At 43.4% G+C, this 21,403-nt stretch overlaps 2 protein-coding genes and 1 pseudogene across 2 annotated transcripts; 1 reads left to right on the forward strand and 2 right to left on the reverse strand.

The window, feature by feature from the left end:
• The first annotated feature begins 6,069 nt into the window (after positions 1-6,069).
• Positions 6,070-7,051, forward strand: LOC110258217 (olfactory receptor 51G2-like). Its single transcript, XM_021081406.1, has one exon. It carries the CDS (start codon positions 6,095-6,097, stop codon positions 7,049-7,051), a length of 957 nt encoding a protein of 318 aa, XP_020937065.1. The 5' UTR covers positions 6,070-6,094.
• A 244-nt stretch (positions 7,052-7,295) lies between these two features.
• LOC110258224 lies at positions 7,296-12,577 on the reverse strand (annotated as a pseudogene).
• Positions 12,578-19,691: 7,114 nt separating this feature from the next.
• LOC110258216 (olfactory receptor 51I2-like) lies at positions 19,692-20,663 on the reverse strand. Its single transcript, XM_021081404.1, has one exon. It carries the CDS (start codon positions 20,661-20,663, stop codon positions 19,692-19,694), a length of 972 nt encoding a protein of 323 aa, XP_020937063.1.
• Between the last annotated feature and the right edge of the window lie 740 nt (positions 20,664-21,403).

The following is a 21,403-nucleotide window of genomic DNA, read 5'->3' on the forward strand; positions in this document are numbered from 1 at the left end:
AGGAGATATGCCTTTGATACATTCTTGAGAGAGAAAAACAGGTGTACAGGGCCACTGTCTGATGTCCTATACTAAATCGCTTTAATTATCTCTTCAGAAAGATAACTCTAGACAGGTTTGTTAGCTCTGGGGAAAAGAATTGGTGTCTTTGCCCCAAAATGACACAAAACAATTCCGTATGTTTTAAGTTTGGACGATGTGCATGTGCAAATATGTGTTAAATACCTTCAGTCAGTTATTGTTTTATGTCATGAAAATAGCTTAACATTTCTGAAACAGTCAGAATCATCTAAGAACATTTGTATTTACGTGCTTTCATTCCAACTTGCTTTTCATATGTTGAAGAAAGACATGGCTCAGACCACTGGGTTCCAATCGAATGGGGGCTTTTGGTTTCTCTGGTACAGAAGGATGCCCTAAGATGGATCAATACTGAAGATACGCTCTCTTGCTTCTCCAAGATCCCTTGGGGTGAAAATAAACTTAAGCCCTTGGCTGTGATGGTTTGGAACTCCCAGGGCTGTATAAATGTCAGCAGTGCTTTCCAGGCACCTACCAGACCCTTTCGTGGTTTGTAAAGCACCAAACCAGTTCCTTCTCCACACTGAATTGCGCCTTACGTCTGAACCAGATCCATCTGAAAGCGAAAGAGTCCCTCATTGCATGGTGAGTAAAGCGCTTCAGAGATAAGTACTGTCGTGGTCATTGTGAACCTGACAATGTCCATTCAAGAAAATTACTGCACTAACAACCAGCTTTCCAGGGTAAAGGGACCCACAGGAATGGCTCGCGGCAGTGTCCGGATGTGTGAGATTTGGAGATTAAATTGTAGAAGCCTCTGTTTCATAAGCGATGCATTCTAATTTTCTTTTCGTTTTCTTCTAAGAAACAATTATTGTAGTCATGACTAATTAAAGAATATTTGTTGATTTATGTGTATATTCCGTTTACCTAAGTTAGATTTTGATCGCTTTCTGAGTCCTGAAACCACTGTCTCATGAATATGGTTTGCAAGCATGGATTAGATTTAACTAAATCAGCGTGTTTTGTTTTAAGACACTGAAGCATGGAAAGCATCAAACGCGTTTGCAGATTTGGAGGGTTTTCCTGACCCTCTCCACCTGACCCCGAAAACAGCAGTTTTTTTTCGAGTTTGAGCTCGTGCCTGTTGGTGATGTTTGTTGTCTTTTTTATGAGTTCCGAGATGCCCAAATGAGAATTCGTGGTTTTGAGAGATAAACATTCAAAACCAAACTTCAAGCGCCCAGTTTAAAAAAAAAAAGACGACTCTACATAGGCGAAGAACTGTTCTGCTAGTATCTTTAGACTTATTGATGTGTAACTGCAACCCTCCATTAATGATGCTAGGCAGCCACAGTATTTCTGATCCAACTTCTCTTTAAATCCCTGTAATTTTGCAGATTTTTTTTTTTTAACATAGAAAATACATACAGCTTTCCCCAGCTAATGCTTCTTCAGACTTCTTAAATTCCAACTTGCAAGTGAAGCCTTTCTTCATATTCCAGAGTTAATATATATATAAAGTGATCTAGATATAGATGTAAATTTGGTTCATACATCTAGATCAGACCTTGATACATTACAGTAACTTTTATATAAATTTTGTTTTCCAATTCTGTCTTATAATAAACTTTTTTCTGTTTAATATTTCTAAATACCCTTTAAGACGGGTATGATTACATATATTTTTACAACAAGGAATATTTCTTTCCAGAAATATTAAATGACCCTCTGGGTCATATAAAGACAAAAATGACAAAGCCAATTTTTAAACCATAATAATTAAGTTTTTCCATAATGCTGCTTTATTTCTCACACGTTTGACTCTAATGCTTAGAATACAGTATCTGACACAAGAAGGGTTCTCACTAAAAATTACCTAATTGGTGCAACGTAGTATAACATAATAACATAACATAGACAGCATAAGTTCAAAGGGGAAGCAGGGGAAATAGAATTTGCCTTCCAGAAGCTGTTGTGAGGATGGATTTAAAGCTAGGTCCTGTCCTTGACCAAAACAAACAAACAAGCAAAAAACCCAAACAAACAAAATGACAATAAAATAAACAAAGCAGAGCTAGTGACGATGTAGGTGCTTATGTGTAAACATAGGTTATTTTTATAACTAGATGTATTATGTGATTCCAACCTGCCGACACCAGGGGCATTTCTCAGTTAAATCAAGATGACACCTCCCCCCCACCCCCTCCCCCGGCTGTGCTCCTGTGCTCCTGGCATTTAGAAGTCCCTATGCTATAGCAGTAACCAGAGCCACAGCAGTGACACCACCAGATCCTTAACCTGCTGATCCACCAGGGAACTCCAAAGTGATAGCTTTTTAAAACCTGTGTAAGAACATGGCTTCTGGTTGGGCTTTGAGGGGAAAAAATACACAAACACACTGAGTATTCATATAGTACTTAGATGTGTACAATTTTTTATATACCATTAAGTACTCGGTTGGTTTATACATAGAAATTCAAGTACTAGGATCCAGGAAGTATGTACTGACTTTACCACTGGCAAATGAAGAGGAGATAAGCATCAACTGCTCCTTAATGTTTTCTTCCCAAAATTTTCCTTCCTTTCTTTCTCCCTCCCTCTGTTTCTCTCCTCCCCTTTTCTTTTCCTCGGCATCATCATCTTTTTCTGCTCCTCTTTCTGTCCCTGCTGCTTCTTTCCTTCATCCAACACATGGCTAGGCTACAATTATTGACCAGGGACATTGGTTTGATAAACTGTAATGCACTTTTTTTGCAGTGCTTTCAAATATGTGAATAATATGTGAGAGACATTTGATAAGCATACGTGTGTGCATAAGCTCATTCATATATAATGGACTTCATACACTGGTTTTAGTAAAACTTATTTATAGTTTCAATTTGGAATCTGTAACATGCAAGTACTCTGAGGTCTCTTTACAGAAATACGCTCATGTCTCCTACCAGTCAGTGTTTTATTTTGAAATCAACGTGGGATTTTATGTAGTAATGTCCACTATTTACTTATGGATACACTTGTTTTGAACTGAGTACTATCAAAGGTTAGAAACAAATGCTGACCAAGGAACTTTCAGCCAGTGTGCTGTGTGCTTTTGCTCTGCCTCATGCAGTTGATCACGATAGCAATATTTAATAGAGTATCATTATTACAAATGTATTAGAAATATAGCTGGGAGTTACTGATATCAACTTGCCTCAACCATTTGTAAGTCATTCACTTATAAATAATTTATCATAATACATATGACGTTTTTTCAAAAAAAAAATCTCATTAGAGAAACAGAGAGGCTTGGAACCTCAAGTATTTGAAGATGAGTTGATGGGGCAGAAATATAATTAAAAAAAATTCAAAACTTTATGGATGCATTAAGCAAGAGAAGCATTAAAAGGTACCAAAGAAGAAAGTTTTATTTGAAAGAATGAACATATGTGTGTGTGGCTGGGTCACCTTGCTGTGCAGTAGAAAATTGACAGAACACTGTAAACCTGCTATGACGGAACAAATTAAATTAAAAAATTATATTTGAACGTATCAGGGACTATTTTCTAGAAGCCGCAGTATTAATTTCGAATCCTTTTTAAGACCGAATAGAAACTCTCTAGGTATGTTAGAAAAAGAGAGGATTAAAACCATCCAGTCAGAGGGCTTGTGTTAAGCAAAGTGACAGAGAGTGAGGACGTGTAAGAGCAGCGCTCCAGGCATCTTCAGAGTTGCGGAAACAGGCATTTCCCTAGCGGCTCAGTGGGTTAGGGATCCTGCACTGTCACTGCTGTGGCGCAGGTTTGATCCCTGTCCTGGAAACTTCTGTACCCTGTGGGCTTGGCTAAGACAAAAAACAAACAAACAAAAGAACAAAAACAGAATTCTTGCAATAAAACACAGAACACAGGGAGGCGTTGACTCTGCGTGATCAGCTTAGAGAAATATGCAGTGTCCAGAGCATAGAAGTTTTGTGCCTCATGATAAGGACGCCAAAGATGTTAAAGCTTATTTTGTTGTTTGTGGGGAACATTTAAAGGAGTATAATATGGTCACGATGACATTTTAGAAAGTCACTATGAAAAATGTATGAGCAGTGCATTTATGGGGAAGTCCTTGAGGGAGAGCTTTCAGAGAGGGACTGACTAGAGTCTGTTTTAAAATAATAGTGACTAAATGAAGATTTAACAGTAAGATTTAATAATAACTGCCTGTAGTTAAACAGCACCTAAACACACACATATTATAACACATATATAATATATAAATACATATATATATACACAGTCATTATTTTTAGTCATTTCTCATTTGAACCCGAGGGAACATATGCACTTCTCTCCTCATCTTACAAAGAGGGCTGTAAGCACAGAGACAGAGCTTAGCCGAAAACACACGCCTGGTGAGAAAAGGGCCAGCCTTTGAACTCAGTCAGCCTGGCCTTCTGACCCTTTGATTTTCATCACTACAGTAGCAACTGTAAGATTGAGAGTGCCCTGGTGGCCTGGCAGGGAAGGACCTGGCATCGTCACTGCTATGGCTCAGGCCACTGCTGTGGTGCAGGTTTGGTCCCTGGCCCGGGAAATTTTGCATGCCATGGACACAGACAAAAAAGAAGAAAAAATTCTGAATAAAACACAAGAAAAAGCTGTCAGTATTGGGAAGGGCTGCACTGACGTTTATGCTCAGGGTTTGTATTTGATTTTCCTGTGAAGCAGCGGGGTAGAGGTATCAGTGGATCTATTGAACTCATGTTCAGAAAAGGCATCTGGATTGCGTGTGAAAATCTGGGCGTTCACGCGGTTTGAGAGTATTAAAATTGCTCAGAAATTTTATGTGAATCAGAACAGAAGCAGCAGAATCGTCAGCCAATGAGAAATACGGAAGGCATGGTTTAAATTTCTAAGGAAAAGGATAATTGTTAGAGTCGGAGTTCTTTTAAATGGAGAAAAAATGAAAGAGACACTGTTGGAAAAAACTGCGTAGAGTTCATTTTTTTCTTCCTGTGTCGTATGTGGACCATTTAGAGAGGATCAAATAAGGGGATGTGTGACGTACAATAGCCTGGTAACCACCTCAGGTAGAATCAGTTTCTGGTGATGGGGACACGGTATTTCACAAACCAGAGTCGCGTGTCCTGTATAAGTGAGTCGAAAGGAAGGGATGAGGAAGCTGCTCTAAAGGGTGTGTTTGAACGGACCACCGTTTGATGAGCTGGAAATCGCGCATACAGTCATGTGATGAGTGCATCAGGGATGATACGGAGCGTTTTCATCTCCCGAGGAGCTGGTTCCTGTCTGTAGCCAGTCTCTTCCTCCTCCCTGTTCACCTCTGAAATCTCCGATGAGCTGTCACTGACGTTGTCTTTTCTAGGCGTTCATATGCCAATGCAGTCACACAGTGTTGGGGTTTTGTACATCTTTTTTTCTCAGAGCAGCAGCGACCCATTCATGCTGTTGCTTCCATCAGTCGTGGTTTCCTTCTTAATTTAAAGTATACGAGTCTTCACAGTTTTGTTATTCGTTCAGTATTGGATTATATTTGGTTTCTTTCCTTTTTTGGCCGTCATGCGTAAAGCTGCTTTGACTAACTGTGCACAAGTCTGTGTGTGGACATGTGTTTTTATTTCTCTTGGGCAAATTCTTAGAAGTTACACCGCTGGTGGGTAATGGTAACTGTCTGGGGTGTGTGTGTGTGTGTGTGATTTATATGAAGCCACCAAACAGATGTCAAAGAGTCTGTGCCACGTGCATCCCATCCGAATTCCAGCTGTTCCCCGTCCTCACCGACATGTGGTGTTTTCAGTCCTTTTAAGCCATTTCTAGTGCTTTCTTGTACGTCTCATTTACGTTTTCCGAGTAAGTAATGGTGCTGAGCATCTCTTCATGGGCTTACTTGCCATCCGCATATCAAGAGGAGTAATTATGAAGTTATGAATATAAGCTCAACTTTCTGTTTCCCACAGCTCACTTTTACAACTGCGTATCCGCAGTCTTTCTACTTCTCACTTGGTTTTCAAGCCTCCTGACGTGAGATTTCTCCTTTAGAGAGCAGAAAACGGCTTGGATTGCAGTCTTCCCTACATGGTGTCATGTTGGCTTTCAATCACTCTGCTTCTAATTGGCCCACCTTCTCCTTGCTTGGCATTCCTGGTCTGGAGGCTGCCCACATCTGGATCTCCATTCCCTTCTGTCTCCTGTACACCCTGGCCCTGGCGGGCAATGCCCTTCTGCTCATCCTGGTTAGAGCGGAGCAGAACCTCCATGCGCCTCAGTTCTATTTTTTGGCCGTGCTCGCCCTCACTGACCTAGGCCTTTCGTTGTCGACGCTGCCCAGTGTCTTGGCCATCTTCTGGTTTGACGTCCGCCGCATCGGCCTGGATGCCTGCTTAAGCCAAATGTTCTTCATTCACACCCTCTCCTCCGTGGAATCTGGAATCCTGGTGGCCATGGCTTTTTACCGCTTGGTAGCCGTCTGTGCTCCGCTGAACTACACCAGGATCCTAACCCGCCACACTGTGGCCTGGCTTAGCGGAGCTGCTCTCATCCGAGGTGCCACTCTGCTGGCCCCTCTGCCTTTTGTCCTTAGGGCCTTTCCTTTCTGTGGGGCCACTGGTCTCTCCCACTCTTACTGCTACTACCCGGATGTGCTGAACCTGGCCTGTGGGGATGTCTCTGTCAGCAGTGCCTATGGATTGGCGTTTGTACTCTGCACATTTGCTGTGGATGCTGTCTTTATTCTTGCTTCGTACGTGAAGATCTTGGGCACGCTTCTGAAGCTGGGGCCTCCAGGCCGCACCTGGAAGGCACTGCATACCTGTGCGTGTCACCTGTGCACAGTGTGTGTGTTCTACCTGCCCCTCCTCAGCTTGGCCGTGCTGCACCGGTACACCCACCACACGTCCCCAGTGCTCTACTCCACCATGAGCGACGCCTACCTGCTCGTGACACCGCTGCTCAACCCTCTTGTCTACAGTCTCAAATCCCAGCAGATCCAGGCTGCGCTGCGCAAGCGATTTGGGGTGCAACGTGTCGTTGCTGGAGAATGAGATTTTCTCTGTTAGCAGAACAGATAACCGATTGAAAAACGCAGTTCAGGATCGTCTATGTGCCAAAAAATGTGTGAGGCCCTGTGAGTTACAATATAAAAAATACTCAGGTCTTCCCCCAAGAATTTCCTAATCTAACGACAAAGGGAGAGAGAAGCAGCAGACAAACACGTGATCGTAGCTGCGACCACGAGTGATAATTGTTCAGCGGTGGTTAAGGAGACACGGCCGTCGAAACCCAAGGTCAGTGTTCTCGTGTGTAAATTCGATGAAGTCCCCTCGTCCCGCTGCTGGACTGAGTCTGGTCTGTGCTGTGAAAGATCCATGCGGGGCTGATGGCGTGGGGACGACGGGCTGTCACCTGATTCTTAACTGCCTCCGTTGTTTCAGTTAAGGCATTATAAACTGTGTAATTGATGCTAAATTTATGACTCTGTGTTTCATATTTCTGACTATTTCTTACTGTTGGAATACTGGTTCCTATCTGATTATGCTGGTTTTTAACAAGAAATAAAGGAGCCGTCTGAAAAGACATAGGATATAAGAATCTGAGAAATGAATATTCCTACTCATCTTGCTACCATTGCTTTTACCATTCCAACTGAGAAGAGATAGGTTATATCTGGATTTCTGGAACAAGCCTGCATGTCCTTTCTCTAACCTGCCAAGTGCCAAAAGGAATTCGTTTATTCTCTCCAGGGGTCCACTCTTGAAGTTAGACTCGTAAACAAGTGACTACTTGTCCTGCTGGGTCAGCACAGGAGACCCCAGTGAAAGGGAGCCTTAAATGCCGAGAACAATGAACAGACGTGTGGTAGCTTTAGCGAGAATTTCATACTACGTTAAGAAAGTTCTCATGAATTCCTAAACGCTAGCTCAAGTAACCAATCTGAAGATATTTTTAATGTTGTTTGGCATACTTAGTAGGCATCGGCGTCATCCAGAAGGCATAACTATAATTTCGTATCGTTTGCATTCCACGACTGGAATCTACAGCAGACCATGTAACCAAATGCAATTAGTGAATTGAGGGCTTGGTTTGCGTTGTTGTTTGAATTCAGAGGAAAGTAAGCCATTGAAGGCCGGGTTTATTAGGAACTTCAGCCTGTAAGACTGAAAAGATCATGAAAAAAAAGACTGTGAAAGTTTAAAATCGATCTCAGGAGTTCCCGTCGTGGCGCAGTGGTTAACGAATCTGACTAGGAACATGAGATTGCAGGTTCGATCCCTGGCCTTGCTCAATGGGTTAAAGATCCAGCGTTGCCGTGAGCGGTGGTGTAGGTTGCAGATGCGGCTCGAATCCCGCGTTGCTGTGGCTCTGGCATAGGCCGGTGGCTACGGCTCTGATTAGACCCCTAGCCTGGGAACCTCCATATGCCGCGGGAGCGGCCCAAGAAATCGTAAAAAAAAAAAAAAAGACAAAGAAAAAATTGATCTCAGTTTCAAAGACATTACTTAGGTATCCTCTGTAAGGTATTATCAGAATAGAAGGAGTTTTAAAAAAGAAAAAAAAATATATATATATATGGTCTTTGCTTACTGATAGCTCCTTGAGAAATATAATGAATAACATCAAGATATAAAATTCTCTTAGTGGAGAATGCGATTCTGATTCTTAAAATGTTTCTCTTCCTTTTAAGGCCCAAATTACTATTTTAATTGAGTCTTTCCAGTGAAAAGCTCTTAACTCTGACACCGTAAGCACGACTGTAGGGAAGTGGGGTCCATTTTTCAGTGGCGGTTCCATTGTTTGAGGAAAGGAGACGCGTTTCCTTTGAGCACCTCCTTAGCTCACTCTGTCGCCTGGTTGAGACCAGTAATGTCAATATTCTAATAAATCCTTCCCTGGATCCTTTAGCTGGAGACCTGAGCCTGAGGAAAACGTTCCCCTTCGCGTGTTCTCCTAGAGCTGGGGCGAAGGAGTCTCCTTTCTCTGTGGAGCACGGCAAGGACCCCCCTCGTCTCATCACCTCCTCTAGTTCCGTGGGAGGTGGAGCCACGTTAGGAAAAAACGGGCACGAAACAAGATCAACACAGAGAAGAGTAATTGCTTCAGGAAGAAAAAGGACTGTGGCAGCCCTACTTGCTGAAGCTTGGGTTCCTGAGATCCTTCCGTTGAATCTGTGGCCTGTTGTTTTGGTTTCCATCACATTTCTTATAAATTAAATAATGAAGCCACTTAATGGCATGTTTTACTTGGAAGTAGAACGGACCCTTTATTTACATGCATTAAGTATCCCAGACTTATTCCTGTCTTTTCATCTGCACCAGGTAGTAATTACCAAAATGATGGCACTTTGTCGATTCATCTGACCGCTAATGTGCGGCATATTGAAGATGCAAAAATGGGTGTAGGCTGAGTGACATGAGGAGGCACCTAGGGACGAGTAAGGAACACAGGATAGAGGTGATAATAAGACGGTTACACATGACCATTGTCTCAGCAAAGTTTCATCAATTAATGAACACACAGCTTGATGTAAAAATGAATGGAGGAGTTCCCGTTATGGCACCGCAGAAGCGAATCTGACTACTATCCATGAGGATATAAGTTTGATCCCTGGCCTCACTCAGTGGGTTAAGGATCCGGCATTGCCTTGAGCTGTGGTGTAGGCTGCATATGAGGCTCAGATCCTGCATTGCTGTGGCTGTGGCATAGGCCAGCAGCCTTACCTCTGATTCAACCCCTAGCCATGGAAACTCCTTATGCTGCATTGTGGCCCTAAAAAGCCAAATAAATAAATAAATAAATGGAATAATAATGTACGACTTGGCTACTTTTGAAACACCATTAGCATATATAAATAATTTGATGCCTTTCCTTGATCTGCAGGGACAATATTGAGCAGATAAATTTGATATATGGTATTTATAGAACCTAGTCTGAACCCTTGTAAACGTTTACGAATACACGATTTTATATTTAAAAATATAAAACCTTTATTAAAAGGGAACTCTTCATATGCCTTTGAACTGAAGAACAACCACATTATTCTCTGGTCACCTTTGCTGTTACTGTCTGATTAACAAAGAGTTTCTTCTTTCATATGTGTCTTTACATCCTGGCTTGGCCCTTGTCCCCTGTCATATGTCTGGATGGTAATATATTGGTTAATATTTATCGAGCATATACCAGACATTTTGTAAATGTCTTCGATGAGTTATGGGTAACATAGCACATTTCTTCTTGCAATGTCCTTAGAAAGTAGATACCATTATTACTCCTTTTCACAGATGGGAAGATTGAGGCACATTGAGTCATTATATTCCCTGGATACATAGCAAATAAATTACAGAGTCCTGCTTTTAGTGTAATCCATACATGCTTAGCATCAAATAAATGTGAAATCCAATTTGATATGACTTGAGAAGATTAAGTACGCATTACATAGAGGGCAAAGTTTAGGTACAGTGCTTTGTTATATTTTTGCTTTAATCTCTCACAGTATTTCTGTGTCAGAGGAAGTTTAGAGTATGGTGGTTTCAGAGAAAGAATCATAAAAACAGATTTAAATAAGGGATCTAAAAATAAACTTCTTTTCTCTTATTTGGAATTTATCTCAATATCTCACTCATCAAAGACAATAAACATCTGTGTAATAATATAAATACCTTATTTTCCAATTTGTTTTCCTGAATCATAGGTGATTTACAATGTTGTGTTAATATCTGCTGTACAGAAGAATGCTCCAGACATATATGAACATGTGTGTGCACACATATGTACACACACACACTCTTCTTTATATTCTTCTCCATTGTGGTTTATCACACGGTGTTGAATACAGTCCCTTGCTCTGCAGTAGGACCTTGTGGCTCATCCATTCCGTGCGTAACAGTTCGCATCTGCTGATCCCAAGCTCCCAATCCAGCCTCCCACTCCCTCCCCCTTGGCAACCACACGTCTGTTCTCTCCGTGAGTCTGTTTCTGCTTTGTAGATAAATGTATTTGTGTCATATTTTAGATTCCGTATGCTAAGTGATAGCCTATGGTGTTTGTCTTTCTCTTTCTGACTTCACGTAGTATAATAATCTCTGTGTCCATCCATGCTACTGCAATGGCATTGTTTCCTCTTTTCATGGCTGAGTAGTATTCCTGTGTGTGTGTATCACATGTCTTCTTCATCCATTCATTTGTTGACAGACATTTAGGTTGTTGCCATGTCTTGGCTGTTATAAGTATGCTGCTATGAACATAGGGGTGTTACGTCTCTTTTTTCATTGTAGTTTGGTTCAGATAAATGTATTATTTTTAACCAACTTTGAGTCATATAGGTAAATATGAGGGATTCTCATATAGAAAATATTCGTGGAGCTATTTGGATTGAAACGAGGCTCATAGGTAAGTAATGTGAACTCTGGAGATGAGAAACAAAAGTGAAAGTGGGAGAACTTTTAGAAATATATTTCCTGATCTAAATTTACAACGAAAAGGGGAATCTCATATTTCCATAAGGATTGTAGTAAAACCGTCCTCAGCTGTTCCAAAAGAAGTAGTTCAACACCCAGAAAATAATCTCTTCCTCCTTCTTTTTTCAATATTCTTGGTACCTTTCCATCAGTTCCTCCAAACATTCCCTCTCTGTTCTGTCTTACCTTGAATGCACACAGTCTACACAGTGCACTTCTAATCCGTTTTGTTTTCACACTCTAAGCCAACGGGTCAAGGACAGGTGTGAGGAAGAGAAGAATGCTGGACATGGTGACCAGGGGAGAGGGAGCGGTGCCTCCTATCCTGCGGATCAGGGCTGAGGCCGTAAGTGGGACGTACAAAATGAGGACAGTGCGAATATGGGAGACACTCGTGCTGAGCGCCTCAAGGCCTCCTCCCTGGAAGCAGCGCCCAGAACGGTCTTCAGGATGAGCACGTAAGACAGGACAGCAAAGACCGCGTCACCCCCGAAAGAGCAGAGAACCAAGGCCAGCCCCTAGAGGATGTTCACACGAATAGCCCCACACGCTGGCTTCCTCATGTCAGGGTGGCAGCAGCATGAGGGAGGTAGGATGGTGTTTTTACAGAAGGGGAGACGTTGGCGCAGGATGGGCAAGGGGGCCGTCAGTGCCACCCCGCGAGTCCAGCGCCCAGTCCCAGCTGAGTAATGCGGGAGCGAGTCAGGATTGCCGTGCACGCAGTGGGTTGCGAATGGCCACAAAGCGGTCAAAGGCCGTGGCCAGCAGCACGGCCGACTCCACGGAAGGGAAGGTGTGGATGAAGGCCACCTGGGCCAGGCAGCCATGGAACTCAGCCTCTCGGAGGTTGAGAAGAAAGACACTGGGAACAGTGGGCAGTGTAAATGCTGACACGCCTGTGTCGATGGCTGCTGACATGGACAGGAAGGCATGTTGCGGCTCGTGCGGGCTGGGATTCTTGTGTTCTATGTAAAGGAGGATGCTGTTCCCCAGGAGGGCAGTTACGCACATGATGCTCAGTGGGGTGGAGATCCAGATACGAGATACCTCCAGTCCTGGGATTCCCGAAAGAAGGAAGAAGGGTGGCTGGTCGTGGGTGCCACTGAATAGAGACATGTGATGAAACCTGAAAAAGAGAACATGTGTAAGAGAGTCAGCCAGTAAAGGTAATTTGGGTTCACTCCATGGTTTAAGCTTCTTGCTTTAAAAAAAGATAGGAAAGGATGTGTATGAACAAAACGAGATTGATTTAGACACAATTGATGAAGGAGAAATAAAGATTAGCAGTTGTCCGTGACCAGACCTCTTTCAAATAAGTGTGATGAGAGACAGAACAGTCGAAAGCTGTATAGTACAGGGGGTCACAAATATATATTGGGGCGTGCTTAACCTGTGCCATAAATTGTGACGGGATCTCTAGATCTCACAGACGACATGCAAGTTATGATTCCTTTTCTCAAGTTCCGTATAGAGTGGGCTGTATTTGGTGGCAGAAACATCAATTCAAAACTGTGGGCAAAGAAATGCATTATGTAACGACCTCCCATCAATAACGGAAGAGGAAAAATTAGTTTAGTATGTGTGGAGGTCTCATAGATATGGGACCCAGGAAGGGGCCCCTGCAGGTCGCTGTATACTTTTTAGATAAAGAAGCAGTACCTTTGAGAGAAATTGACAGAACAAAGAAACATAGCCTTGAGTGCTTAATTTGTGAAGAGTCTAATCAGAGCTTGGGCCGGGGTGGTAAATTAGTAAGGGAGTTGCAAGGTTCGCCTCTGCAGGCTTCTCACCCGGAGTTGCCTGTCTCTGGTGATGTTGCATCTCTCTACCTCCTGGCACAAGGAGGGTACCTTTCTCATGGCAGGATCATCTCCTGCCTTCAGGGGGCAGAGAGGAAGGTCATCTTACACTGGCTGTTTCTCAAGTAGCTTTAATTAAAAATAATCAATGTACCTTGTGGTGTTTTGGGCAGGGCCCCCCTGACTCTCCACCTTCTAATTCGGAATGGATGATGTCTATACTGGAAAAGTTAGTCCAGAGTATTAGGGTGCATGATGCTTAGTAGGTGTCTTTTTCAGGAACTTGGAGAAGGAAAAGAGCAATAGTAACCAAGAAATAATTAATAGTAGTAAATGAAGCAAAAAAAAAAAAAAAAAAAGACAGAAAACTGAATACCAGTCGTCCTAGGAACCAAAAGATGAAAGGGTTTTAGCAGTCAATGGAAGAAAATATTCTATAATCGAAGCTGGAGAAGTGAGAAATCGTCCATGTTGTGGTTGATAATTAGCAAGGCGATTAGAAAAAGTGGTTTTGGAAGAGAACACCAGAAACCAAGTTCTGGTGTCTGGGAGTGAGTCGGTAGTGAGAAACCAGTAGTGAAAAATATCAACTATAAAATACGTTACAGCAAAAACAGTACCAGATTTTTACAAGGTAACAGAGATAAAAAAGACAACTTGAACTGGGGTTTAAGAGCTCAGGCTCAAGTTAGAGATACCCAAACCAGACACCTGCTATCACCACCCCTCCAATGTATGAGATTTGTGATCTTGGACCAGCAGCATAATGTTTTTTGCTCCTCAGCATTCTGTATGAGACACCTGGAATCTATCCCTCTACCATCAGGAGAGGACTTAAGCAGACAAGCAGAGAGTACAGTTGGAAGTAGAGAACTTTAAGAAAGAAGTAAGATGGGTTGGGCATAGGGAGAAACAGGGATTCGGAGATCAAGGACATTTCCTTCAAAGTCCTCGTGTGTAAAGCCTGGGACTTTGAAAAACGGTCGCATGCAGAAGAACAACTGCATCATTAAAGTTCCGGACTCTGGACTTGCCCTTCTGCACAATATGCACGCATGCGAGGACTTGCGTTCTCTTCTAGAGCGTACCTGTACTTTCTGAATAGACGGTACAAGCGCACCTGTACTTTCCGAATATACGGTACAAACGCACCTGTACTTTCCGAATATACGGTACAAGCGCACCTGTACTTTCCGAATATACGGTACAAGCGCACCTGTACTTTCCGAATATACGGTACAAGCGCACCTGTACTTTCCGAATATACACAGCGTACCATGTATTTGCCCTGGAGGAGCCTGACAAAAGGAGACACGTAGGTACGGAATCATGTTTTTGCATAAGTCATCTTAGGGCTGTGGAATATTGGTCTCTCTGAGCTCCACCTGGATCAGGAAGATGGGGAGGGCTTCCCAGGTGGTTGGAAGTGAGGAAATGCCTCCACGGACCAGGCACCAGGAGCAGTAAGACTCAGTTACCTCGTAACTCTCACCCTGTAGGTTATCCTCAAATATCCCTACGAGATACAGAGTGTGAGATGCTGCTGCACTTTGATGAGGGAGGGCGAATCATACGGTTGTAAACCATCTGCATGACATTTACCATTTGTATAATCTCGTACGCTGATCGAATGTGGTTCCTGCCACGGTAAGGAATTAATGACAGGAAAGAAAAAAACATTTGAGATGGAAACAAAGTAGGACTAATGGGAGCCCGTGGAAATGAAGATGTGAGAACCAAAGAAAGCAGAGGAAGCATCTCCACTTCAGAGCAGTACTTCAGGGTGGGGGGGAGACATGCAAAGGACAGACTGACATGATAAACACGAGAGAGGAGGGCAGCATGAGGGAGCAGGCAGTCCGAGTGGTCCACTCACCCTAAATTCCACCACCCTGAGAGTGAGTTCCCGTCCAGCTGCCGCAAACCTATGCCCGTATCCCGTAAACTCCCCCTGGATTGTGTTAACTGACTGCTTTCAGGTCTCCACCCTTCAACTTGAGTCAGAAAAGTCCTAGGTGACCCATGGAGCCATGGCACTAGGAAAGCCTTGCTTCTGCCTGGACTCTGGATAATGGTTGGAATATGATCGTTGACATCCTCCAGGATTTTGACCTTGAAGGAGCATTTTCCAGGTGGAAAAGCTTAGTGACAAAGTTGTTTGGCTGTTCACCTTCCCTTGAGGCTTGTTCAGGTCTCACAATACCTTCGGAGCCCACAGAACTCCTGAGAGAATAAGGGTGGAAAGCTAAAAGTGAAAACCAGTCCAGAAAAATCTCCTTTCCTTTTCCTTGTACAGTCATTTTTAGCAAAAGCCTTCCTTTGAACAGGTAATGGAAGTAGCTAGATCCACAATAAGATTTAGTGTTGTGCTGAGCATATATGCGTGTGTGTGTGTGCATGTGTGAATGCACTGGTGTGAGAGCAAGAGCTTGAGATTTACTCTTTTTAGTTTAAAATGTGTATTTCAAGCACCTTACTTCGAAATGCCAATCTCAATCATGCTCGATGTGGAAAAACATTTTCCCGCATTTGAGACAACACAAGTGACTGTTTAGCTAAGTCAGATGAATTTTGATAGAAAATTTAATACATGCTGGTTAGTTTTGCTTTGCACAAGTTAGAGAACTCAAGATTGTTGAAAGAAGACCTCCCCCAAAACAAACAAAGAAAAATATGCCAACTCAGTTATTGATGAGTTTTCCTTTAGATCCAACACAGAATGATGGGACTGAAAGGGATTAAAGAGGCCGTCATGAGAGATTTCTTATTATATAGACATGAGACTCTGAGCAGAGACGTGAATTATCCATGTTCGTACGATATGTAAGTCTGAGTTTTTTGAGTTTAAAGAGTCACTGAGTTCCATGATTAAAAGCCTGGATTCTGCAGCCGGGCTGCCTGGAGTCACAGCTCTATTGAACTTGGCCACTTCCCTTTGGTATCAAAGTATTAACAAATTATTTAATAATAGCGTTTAATTAAACACTATGTCTTTGCTTACTTCTCTCTAAAATGGGTATTTGTGAACCATGATGCATTAACACACAAAAAGAATGTAGTGCATTTGGCAGTGTGAATGTGGTCTGAACCCTATGACCGTGGAACACAGCTCCTAACCTAAAATGAGAGAACCGGTATTTTATCAGAATAATGGGCTTACCCAGAAGCAATGAAGAACTGAAATTCAGCACCAAAACCATGGCAAACCATATGCAAATTCCATAAAGCAAAAGAGAGGAAACTCTTTTCAGTATTTTCAAAAACGTAAGCATCAATTTTTAAATGACTTCTAAACAAACACAGACCCCTGTTGCCACAGCAAATGAAGATATGAGTCAGTAGGCTTTTATGTCTGGTTTTGAAGGGACAAAGGATCTTGCTTTCACCACAAAGGAGTTATAAACAGAACAGTGTATCATCACTGACAATTACAACTCGAGTTCCAGCTGGAGGGCCAGTTCTCAGGTAGCTAAAGCAGTTGGGAAAATGGGAGGAGATCAAATTCTTTTCATAAATTCCCTTGAAAAAAATCCACAGGAAACATTTGGATCATAACAAATCCTCTTCCTTTGAACTTGTCTCTCCAAAAGAAAAATCTTTCAAGGATTTGCATTTGTTTTTATCTTTCTCAGAGGAAGATAGTGTGTTTATAGTATATTGTGTTTACATTTCTGCTTCTGAAATTTAGAGGACAAACCAATTTGCTAAATTATAGGAAAATTTGATTTGTTTTTGCTTTTTACAGAGGTATTCAGAAGGTACCAGTGCTTTCCTTAAGGCATCTTTTGATGAAGAATCATAACTAGACTTTCCGCTGACTGGAGTTCCCGTCGTGGCGCAGTGGTTAACGAATCCGACTAGGAACCATGAGGTTGCAGGTTCGGTCCCTGCCCTTGCTCAGTGGGTTAAGGATCCGGCGTTGCCGTGAGCTGTGGTGTAGGTTGCAGATGCGGCTCGGATCCCGCGTTGCTGTGGCTCTGGCGTAGGCCAGTGGCTACAGCTCTGATTGGACCCCTAGCCTGGGAACCTCCATGTGCCACGGGAGTGGCCCCCAAAAATAGCAAAAAGACAATAGACTTTCCGCTGATTGACACATGCTGCTGAGCCGCTCTTGCCTGGAGTCATGTCTAAACAGGCTCCATCCTCCCCTGAGACTCTGCACTGGTTCAGTGGATTCATAAGCTAACTCCAGCTTTATCCAAAGGGGGCGCTCTTTTCCTGGTCCTTCTCTTTCCCATTTTGCTTGGCCTCTCAGGTTCCCAAAGGAAACACTTAAGCACAATTAAAATCAGGACTCTTACAAACTCTGTTTTGGGTCAGGGTTGTGTGCTTGGCGTTGAGGTACTTAACCTCTCATAATAATGAAAAGAACACAGAAACAATCTGAGCATATCTTTGTAAAGCCTGACATTTTTTTTTTTTTTTCCCACTGTACAGCAAGGGGGTCAGGTTATCCTTAGATGTATACACTGCAGTTACAGTTTTTTCCCCCACCCTTTCTTCTGTTGCGACATGAGTATCTAGACATAGTTCTCAATGCTATTCAGCAGGATCTCCTTGTAAATCTATTCTAGGTTGTGTCTGATAAGCCCAAGCTCCCGATCCCTCCCACTCCCTCCCCCTCCCATCAGGCAACCACAAGTCTCTTCTCCAAGTCCATGATTTTCTTTTCTGAGGAGATGTTCATTTGTGCTGGATATTAGATTCCAGTTATAAGGGATATCATATGGTATTTGTCTTTGTCTTTCTGGCTCATTTCACTCAGGATGAGATTCTCTAGTTCCATCCATGTTGCTGCAAATGGCATTATGTCATCCTTTTTTTATGGCTGAGTAGTATTCCATTGTGTATATATATACCACCTCTTCCGAATCCAATCATCTGTCGATGGACATTTGGGTTGTTTACATGTCCTGGCTATTGTGAATAGTGCTGCAATGAACATGCGGGTGCATGTGTCTCTTTTAAGTAGAGTTTTGTCCGGATGGATGCCCAAGAGTGGGATTGCAGGGTCATATGGAAGTTCTATGTATAGATTTCTAAGGTATCTCCAGACTGTTCTCCATCGTGGCTGTACCAGTTTACATTCCCACCAGCAGTGCAGGAGGGTTCCCTTTTCTCCACAGCCCCTCCAGCACTTGTTATAAGCCTGACATTTTAATTATCACTTACCTCTTTTGTTCCCTGTAGTTGACTGGAGTGGAAAGATTAATATTCCTGACATAAAACAAAAAGACTGCCAGTTGTTTCTCCAGCAAAAATGGGTTTCTTCCGAACCGGCAGAGAACTGCAGTTTGGGGTCTGCAGCCGTGGTGAGCACACGCAAGGCCCCGGAGATCAAGGCGAGGAGAACCTCTCATGGGGGGAAAGGGAGGTGAGAGGGCTCTGGGAAACCAGGAGGAGTCCTGGGCTTTTCATTGTCTGGATCCTTGCCGAGAAAGAAGAGACGTCTTTCTTCTTCCCAGAGGGCTCTGCCGTTGCTACAGGGGCGGAAAGAGCCTCTTTTTGGTCCTCTCATCTCAGGACGGAAAAGTGCTCAGAACTGGTCTTCTCTGAGGATCGTATACCACTGACTGACCCAGGCTCACTTGCTTGCCTAGAAAATAATTGTCATCTCATCAAGACTCTCAAGACACCCCCCCCCCGAATCTGTCAACTCTCATCTATTAATTACATCATGAATTTTGCTCAGTCTTAATCTCTTGATGGAATCCACATTTAAAATCAGTATTACTTTTAGATAGAGCCGACTTCCATCTAGGGATGGATTTTCTTCCCTGGGGTTCGAATATATCAGTTACCTTACCCTGCCCCTTGAAGGAGAATTTTCTAAAGAGATCATTCTTTTCCTTGGACTCCACCAGTGAAACAAAATTGTGCCTTGTTTTAGTTTTGCTTCCTGTTCGGATGTTGACTTTAGCCCTGTGTTAGCATTAATTTTATGTGGTATTTCTAATGGATACTTGCTTTTTTGTTCAAGAACAAACGTAAATTTTCTCTGTTGCGACCTGGTTGCTGTCTGCCAACTGGGCCCTTCATTCTGTTGTTGAGACTTCTTATTCTTTTCTTCTCTTAGAAACAGCAACAACAACATTCTCCCCAGGTTTATTGAGGTATAATCGCCGTTGCCTGAGTGTAAGGTGTGCACTGTATTTATTTGATGCCCTTAGGTATTTCAGAATTAGCGTCGTGGCAGAGTTAGTGAATACTTCCGTCAGGCCACGGAATTACTGCATTTTGTGGGGAGAACATGTAACATCTATTCTAAGCAGCTTTCAAGGATATGGTCTGGTGTTGTTTGCCATCGGCACCGTGTTGTGTGTTAGATCCCAGAACGTACTCGTTCCATAACTAGACGTTTGTACACTTGACCCAGAATTTCCCTGTCTCCTCAAACCCCAGCCCCGTGCGAGCCATCATTCGACTCTGTTTTATAAAACCCGTATTTGACTATTGAGCAAGTTCCCCCGCCCTCTGAATATCTTGTGCACTGTGGACCGTATCTGTTTGGTCTTTAGGCTGTACACCAAGGGGTTAAGGACAGGGGTCAGAAAGAGAAAGAGGTTGGCCATGGTTACATGGAGAAGAGGCGTTGTGAACGTACCAAACCTATGAATGAGAGCCAGCACGATGAGGGGCCCATAGAAGAGGCAGACAGTGAAAATGTGGGCAACACAAGTACTGAGTGCCTTGAGCTGACCGTCTTGAGAAGCAATAGCCAGCACTGTTTTCAGGATTAGGATGTAGGAAATGACAATGAACACAGAGTCAACTCCAAAGGAACAGAGGACAAGGGACAACCCGTAGATGAGGTTGACTCTGACAGGGCCACAGGCCAGCTTCATAACGTCAGGATGGTAGCAGTAACAGTGTGAGAGAATGACAGCCCCGCAGAAGGGCAGTCGCTGGAGCAGAACTGGCAAAGGGGCCATCAAGGCCACCCCCCTCGTCATGGCTGCAAGCCCTACCCCGATAATCCGAGGAGGGGTTAGGACTGTGGGGTAGCGCAGTGGGCTGCGAATAGCTACACATCGATCAAAGGCCACGGCCAGCAGGATGGCCGACTCCACGGAGGAGAAGGTGTGGATAAAGAACATCTGTGTTAGGCAAGAGTGGAACTCAATCTCTCTGTGATTCAGCAGGAAGACACTGAGTACTGTAGGCAGCGTGGACAAGGACAGACCCATGTCTGTGGCTGCGAGCAGAGACAAGAAGATGTACTGAGGCTGGTGAAGGCTGGAGGTGGTTTTGACGGCAAAGAGGATGGTGCCGTTCCCCAGGAGGGCAAGGGAGTACATGACACACAGTGGAACAGAGATCCATGTTTGTGCAGCTTCCAGTCCGGGGATGCCCGTTAGAAGGAGGGAGGGTGGCTGGAACCAGCTGTCATTTACAAGCCCCATGAGGATATTTCTTGGCATCCAGCCGGATCAACTTCTAAATGTTTCTATTGGGAGAAATACACAGATTTTAAGATAGGAGGATATAATGCCTTGAAGTCCTTTAGAGCAGCACTACTTCTAGGCATCTTTAACATCAAGAAATTGCTCCTTAGAATTTTCCAAACCCACGTGATAACTGCCTGGCGTTGGGGCAGTGGACAGCTGCCACTGCACTGCAAGAACGCCTCCAGCCCCTTGGGCCTAGAACACTGCACTTATTGACGAAGTGACAAAATTCAGGATGTGATTTTCTTTTTTACATTTCGAAAAATCTCATTGTCAGACCTCTTTCTGTTTAGTTCCTATCTAATTATTATTTTTTTTTTTTGTCTTTTGTCTTTTTGTTGTTGTTGTTGTTGTTGTTATTGTTGCTATTTCTTGGGCCGCTCCTGCAGCATATGGAGGTTCCCAGGCTAGGGGTCCAATCGGAGCTGCAGCCACCGGCCTACGCCAGAGCCACAGCAACGCGGGATCCGAGCCGCATCTGCAACCTACACCACAGCTCACGGCAACGCCGGATCGTTAACCCACTGAGCAAGGGCAGGGACCGAACCCGCAACCTCATGGTTCCTAGTCGGATACGTTAACCACTGCGCCACGACGGGAACTCCTAGTTCCTATCTAATTATTTTTGCATCGATTCGTACTTTCGGTTATCGTAGATGAAGCTCAGAAATAAGTGTCTGCATTTGACAGTGAAC

The sequence above is a fragment of the Sus scrofa genome, unplaced genomic scaffold, assembly GCF_000003025.6.
Source record: "Sus scrofa isolate TJ Tabasco breed Duroc unplaced genomic scaffold, Sscrofa11.1 Contig1574, whole genome shotgun sequence".
NCBI classification, from domain to species: domain Eukaryota; kingdom Metazoa; phylum Chordata; class Mammalia; order Artiodactyla; family Suidae; genus Sus; species Sus scrofa.

Coding starts and splice junctions, on each gene's coding strand:
- LOC110258217 (XM_021081406.1), top strand. CDS start 6,095: ATGTTGGCTTTCAATCACTCTGCTTCTAATTGGCCCACCTTCTCCTTG.
- LOC110258216 (XM_021081404.1), bottom strand. CDS start 20,663: ATGGGGCTTGTAAATGACAGCTGGTTCCAGCCACCCTCCCTCCTTCTA.